The 6,980-nt window shown below is 32.6% G+C and overlaps 2 protein-coding genes across 2 annotated transcripts in view; both read right to left on the bottom strand.

Moving 5' to 3' along the window:
- LOC106459406 overlaps positions 1-1,274 on the bottom strand; it is a gene marked incomplete at its 3' end in the record, with an annotated part of 37,581 nt that extends 36,307 nt beyond the window's left edge. The window contains exon 1 of the mRNA XM_022385912.1: positions 1,083-1,274. The remainder of the gene's footprint in view (positions 1-1,082) is intronic.
- A 313-nt stretch (positions 1,275-1,587) lies between these two features.
- Positions 1,588-6,980, bottom strand: part of LOC111085763 — a 14,626-nt gene continuing 9,233 nt past the window's right edge. Inside the window, exons 5-6 of the mRNA XM_022385901.1 lie at positions 2,229-2,456; positions 1,588-1,601 (exon numbers count right to left, since the gene is read on the bottom strand). Coding sequence (XP_022241609.1) covers positions 1,588-1,601; positions 2,229-2,456 — 242 coding nt within the window. The remainder of the gene's footprint in view (positions 1,602-2,228; positions 2,457-6,980) is intronic.

A 6,980-nucleotide genomic window follows, 5' to 3' on the forward strand; every position in this document is an offset into this window, starting at 1 on the left:
CACAACGATATAGTGATTATCTGACGTTATTGTTTTTTCTAACTGTTTTACATTAATAAACAATAGAACTTGTAAAACGATATTGTGATTATCTGACGTTATTGTTTTTTTCTAACTGTTTTACATTAATAAACAATAGAACTTGTACAACGATATTGTAATTTTCTAGCATACAGTCCCCAGCGGCTCAGAGGTAAGGCTTATAACGCTAACATCTGAGTTTCGATACCCGTGGCGGGCACAGCACAGATAGCTCATTGTGTAGTTTTGTACTTAACTACAAACAAACAATCTAACGCAAAATGCATATTACGGCTTAATCACCAAAGGCTGTCGAAACATCAGAAATCAATTGCCTAAAATAAGTTTTTTTCGCCACATTCTTCTTAATTTGCTCATTGAGCAATGACTTGTGGGAGACAAAATATGGATATGAAATTCTACTTTCACACGCCCTCTGATAATGAATCCGCAAAACACAAATTACGAGAAATGTTTAAAAATAAACAACTTCTGCGTTTTACGTGATTTTTATCACAAAGTTTAGGCCTGTTCGGTTAGAAAATGCAGATTTTAAATTGAACCAGAGATAACATATAATTATTGATGTTTGATAGGACATGTTTTAGCTAGCATCGTACTTAAATCAAAACTATGCTTCGTTTCATTTGTCGAAAACGTTTTAGTATTTTTTTTACTTCTCTTTAAAGGTATTTTATATTAGTTTCCCGGTACAGCAGCGGTAAGTTTACTGCTTACAACTCCACAAGTCGGGGTTCGAGTTCAAATAGTTCATGTATAACCCAAAAACAGTTTTATATCAAAATAAATAAAGACTACCTCAATAAAAACTTTTGGTATAAATTATTGGCCTTAACATTCATGTCTCTTTCTCTAAAAACTATAATTCATAATTCACCACTTTTAAGGTGCGTTTATTTGCTACTCGCGATACAAGATCGATTGGTGTTTCGATAATTAGTTGTAGTAAAGTACTAAATAAACAAACTGTGAATCTGTATTATGAATATGACTTTTCTGTGAAATAGAATTGTTCACCTCGTTATGATTTGCATTCCCACCTGATGAGGAAGAAGATGAAAAATCTCTTCAGAGAAATCCCAAATATTAAAAGAGATATTTATGTAAGGATGAGCTGGTGTTTCTAATTCTTTCTTGTCCCAGTCTTTCTTGAAATCTGCTTCTTTCAGCAATGATTCCACGAGATTCACAACTTTTTCTGGGATCTCCTCCGGAGTTTCCTCATTCCACGAATCTCGTTTCTGTAAGATAAAGAGGGTAGATGGTGTACAAAGGTCAAATCTAACAAAACATAAACCGTTTTACAATAATAAGTGTGAAAAAATATCACCTCAAGACTGCGAGTAATGTTAGTATTTTACTCTATTGCTGACGCAATAGCGAAATATTCAGAAGAATAATTTATTATATTGTGTCTGTTTTAGGCCACTGCTGGAAACATATTTTACATATCAAGTATAACAATAATTTTTTGTGAACCTACCCGGTATGAAGATTCGTGTTTTCATCTATATTACCACTTGTTGTGAAACCACAACTAGAAAGCTAGAGCTTCAAACCTTACGAAGAAGTACACAGGTTTATATGACAATATTCACAACAATATTACGTTATAGATATCATTGCATGGAAAAGTCATTATTACAAACCTTAAGGTTTAACAGTGGTAGCTCTACAAGTCGCAGAATAAAAGTGTCATTTCTACTTAAAGTACCCAAGTACGGTATACTATATTATTTATTTATTTATTGCTGCTTGCATAATTGTTGGTTATGCTATTTGATGTATCGAAAGTCATTACTTTTTAATTTAATATTTTTTATTTATAGTATAGAGATTGTTTTGTATTGTTAGTTTATATATGTATATAGAACTAACTTTAATCTAGTAAGTTGGCTGAACTTCGTGTGATATTATTGGGATTACGGCCGAAAATATCGTTAATAACGATGGTACCCAACTGATGAAACAATGCATTCTTATCTTTATAAGTAAAAACGTAAGAAAAGAATATTTAATTATCTATACTGACTGCCTGGTTGGTTTCTAAGTTTCACTCAAAATACATACCTTACTCTAATCGGAAGCTAATATTATATACTTTTTCTTGAGACTAAGATAACAGAATAACAGATAAAATTTCAACATAATTATTTAGGTATAAGTAGTATTTTATACAAAAATACTTAATGTTTGTTTGTTAATGTTGACATTTTCAATATTCTCAATTTTATTCGAACGTCGACCGGTAGTTCCCTTCTTCGAAAGACTCGACTGTAGGCGTAGGGCACTTTTTGCAAATGGCGTTCTCTTTTTTCCTTCGTGTTTCTTCTTTCGTTGCAAAAGAAGTTCTTTAACAACGTTTACAGCAATCGCCCTGTAATACTCGTCTTCAAATCGGTCGTTCTCTGTCACTGAAAGATAAATAAAATCGATAAACAAGATAATTGGCGTTTCCAGAGTTCTGATCGAAAAGTCAAAATGGCAGAATATGACGTACTCTTTGACTAGAGGAAATAGTGCACACACTTATCCAAAATTTTATGACTATCCACAGTAACATTGCCTGTAGAACTTACAGGTTTGGGGCTATTTATTGTTATTGAGCCTTAATATGATTCAAATTTAATAAACAAATGTAGATTCACTTCATTAAAACAAAGTAGGCCTAACAGTAAAATATCGCACAGGCTTAGAATTAAAACTTGGAGAAAACACCTGCAGTTTACATCACTTATATACCAAACGTTGGGTCTTTATATTTTTTATTAGACATGTAGGCCTAAGCTAAACGTACATCTACGTAAGAAAAAGGTTTGTAATCAAAACATTAAACTATTAGATTAGGTTCGTCAACTAGTGTTTTCCAAGTGTTTGCCTTTATTTTTTTCTTTTACATTTCCTAGTTAGTAACAAAGAATAATAATGAATGTTTGACGAATCACATTAATAGACTGTTGCCCTTTTAGTCGTTTTACTCCTCCTGGTGATTAACACCGAATATATGTTGAATTTATAAACCACAGGTGTGCATAAGTGTTATTTCAGTAAATTTTTTTACGGTACTCCTGGTGAGCATCAGTTCAAATAAAATGTATTTTGTTACTTAACTTAGTATATTAATGCTAATACAACCAGATGGAATATCAAATGATCATTGCAAGGATTTAATAATTCAGTTAGAAGTAGCCGAGAACGGTTTCTGCCAGAAAAGTTCTTTAATAGCAGTTCAACTATTATTTGTCCGTAGTCGGTACATGCAGTCTACCTTAGCAGACTGTGGCGCGGCCCTGGTGGCTCACTCACGAGTTATTGAGAGTAGACTAAGAAAGGTGGATAATAACGTTAGTCAAATGATACAACAGTCGAGAAAAATAATCGAGCAAACGGAATTGTTGAGTGGTTGGATGAAGGAATTTGTATTCAAAAGACAATATATTTTTATAAATTCCCAAACGAAATATTACATAAAAATAGAAGAAAGAAGTGGATACAAGCAATCTAACGAATTGGGTAAGGTCGCTGATCGTAAGAGTAGGCCAACTTAAGGCACATTGACTTTTGTACATAATATTTATTTTTACATGCCATTCTTGGCAAGGAAAAAATACCATCATAAGCATTCTGGGTAAAAGTACAGATTATCCCTAAGTTAACCATGATGATCAAAATCATTCAGCCATCGAAAGCTGATAAATCAAATATCTTAGAAACTTAAAAATTTGATATGCGAGGTGTATCATCCAAGCTACAACTACAAGTTTCATTGGCAACTCTTCAGATTCATGAGAATAATTTAAAATATTGGCAAAAAAGTGACTTTTGTTTAAAACTCTAAGAACGAAGACAAGCCAAGTACATCATGTTAAAAGTATTTAGTTTCCAAAATATTTAACTTGGTGAAACGTTTTTGCTCTTTATAAATGCCTTAAGCTTAACGTGTATTTTTACACGGTGTGTTTATGGTGATATTTCACTCTTCCCCCCACCTTCTACCTTATATAATAATACAGGAGTATCTGTGAACTTATTACTTCACCTCTTGGTTGAATTACGGTATTTGTTGATTACTTTACCTCACTAGACCTATCAACTTTCTAAATATAGCGTCTATTATAAAAGATCTTAGTTCGTTATCCTATGTATGTTTTCATCTATTATAAAAGATCGTTATCCTACGTATGTTTTCATCTATTATAAAATATCTTAGTTCGTTATGCTACGTATGTTTTCATCTATTGTAAAAGTTCTTAGTTCGTTATCCTATGTATGTTTTCATCTATTATAAAATATCTTTGTTCGTTATGCTACGTATGTTTCATCTATTATAAAAGATCTTAGTTCGTTATCCTACGTATGTTTTCATCTATTATAAAAGATCTTAGTTCGTTATGCTACGTATGTTTTCATCTATTATAAAAGATCTAAGTTCGTTATCTTACGTATGTTTTCATCTATTATAAAAGTTCTTAGTTCGTTATCCTATGTATGTTTTCAATTTTGTAGCCTCTTCCCTATCGATAACAAACTTTCTCCTAACGAAGAATTTACCGAGGTCTGAAAATCCATAAGTTGATATATAACTCACACTAACACAACTCGGTCCCCCGGTGGGACAGCGGTAAGTCTATGAACGTATAACGCTAAAATCCGGGGATCGATTCCGCGCGGTGAACACAGTAGATAGCCCAATGTAGCTTTGCTCTAATAAAACAAAAAAATAGTATTACGATAGCCTAAAGTTTTCAAATCCTCATCGGTTAGTTTCTTTCTTTGTTTTGAAGCACAAAGCTACACAATGGGCTATCTGTGCTCTTCCCACCTCAAATACTGAGACCGTTTTTAGCGTTATAAGCCTTTAGACTTACCGTTGAGTCACTGGTGTTGGGGGGGGGGGGGGACAATTGATCGGGAGCATCCAAACAGTTGAAAACGTAGATAGATTATATTTAGATAAAAACTAATTTAGTTTATAAACTTTACCAAGTCTAGTTTATAAACTTTATCAAGACTACTTAGAAATGAGCTACTGTCAGAACAAATCAACTTTTCAAAATTGATAAACGATACAGACCCCTTGTTCTTTGTTAGAACGTTTTACGTTGGATGAAAAACAGACCGAAACGCTTTGGACAATTCTAGAACAGGGGTAAAATCCTAACCACAATTAAAACAATAGCGAAACGGTAATTTTACAAACTTTTTTCCAAAATTGATCATTCCTTCACTAATGAATGTCACCTTTACAATATACAAGGTGTCCAAAAAATCTACAACCATAGGCACTAACGAATTTTACAGAATGTGTTCCATATGCTGTCCTTGTAATTCGAAACAAGTTTGGATTAAAAGTACGATTAACTCGACCTTCTCATGGTTTGACAGCCCCATAATCAGTCATGTATCTTAAATTAAGAAAAGTTGCAAATCCCCTATGGATCCAGACATTTTGGACACCCTGTATTATAAAGCAAATTTAACAAAACAAGAAGAAAGTTCGAAATTTGATAACGAGGACCCCAAATTTTAGAAAATAAATATTGGGGACGGCTGGAAAGGGTAATAAAAGATACTTTGTTACAAATGTACAACGTTTTGACAAGCTTATGTCATCAACTTGTACCTAATGATAACACAAGCTTCTCGAAACATTTGTAATAAAGTATCTATCACTACCCATTCAAGCCATATCCAAACACTATAACGTCAGTTCAATGACTACATGCAAGATTTCTTGGTTTTGGGGAGCGGGAAGGATTTTCTGAATCGTAATTCAACACACAATTTGACATTGTTCTTTAGGATTTTCCCCCTTAAAGAACTGAAAAAAAAAGTACGGAAGAATATCATAGTTCGGAAATAAATATTGATCAAATTTTGTTCCTAATTTACATAATATAGATAATCCAAACAAATAAATCAGTTTTATTTAACAAAGTTTCGGACATGACTAATACCTATTTGGAGATAAAAGTTTACGTAAATGGGAAACCAATACCTACTTGTGTATAACAGTTTTCATAACTGAGAAACCAATAACTACTTGTGTATAACAGTTTTCATAACTGAGAAACCAATAACTACTTATGGATGAAAGTTTACATAACTGGGAAACCAATACCTACTTGTGTATAACTGTTTACATAACTGGAAACCAATAACTACTTATGGATGAAAGTTTACATAACTGGGAAACCAATAACTACTTATGTATAACTGTTTACATAACTGGGAAAACCAATAACTACTTATGAATGAAAGTTTACATAACTGGGAAACCAATACCTACTTGTGTATAACTGTTTACATAACTGGGAAATCAATAACTACTTATGGATGAAAGTTTACATAACTGGAAAACCAATAACTACTTGTGTATAACAGTTTACATAACTGGGAAACCAATACCTACTTGTGTATAACTGTTTACATAACTGGGAAATCAATAACTACTTATGGATGAAAGTTTACATAACTGGGAAACCAATACCTACTTGTGTATAACAGTTTACATAACTGGGAAACCAATACCTACTTGTGTATAACTGTTTACATAACTGGGAACCAATAACTACTTATGGATGAAAGTTTACATAACTGGGAAACCAATAACTACTTATGTATAACTGTTTACATAACTGGGAAAACCAATAACTATTTATGTATAACTGTTTACATAACTGGGAAAACCAATACCTACTTGTGTATAACAATTTACATAACTGAGAAACCAATAACTACTTATGGATGAAAGTTTACATAACTGGGAAAACCAATACTTCTTGTGGATAAAAGTTTTCATAACTGGGAAACCAATAACTACTTATGTATAACTGTTTACGTAACTGGGAAACCAATAACTACTTATGGATGAAAGTTTACATAACTGGGAAAACCAATACCTACTTGTGTATAACAGTTTACATAACTGAGAAACC

Source organism: Limulus polyphemus, unplaced genomic scaffold (assembly GCF_000517525.1).
Source record: "Limulus polyphemus unplaced genomic scaffold, Limulus_polyphemus-2.1.2 Scaffold604, whole genome shotgun sequence".
In the NCBI taxonomy this organism is placed as follows: Eukaryota; Metazoa; Arthropoda; class Merostomata; order Xiphosura; family Limulidae; genus Limulus; species Limulus polyphemus.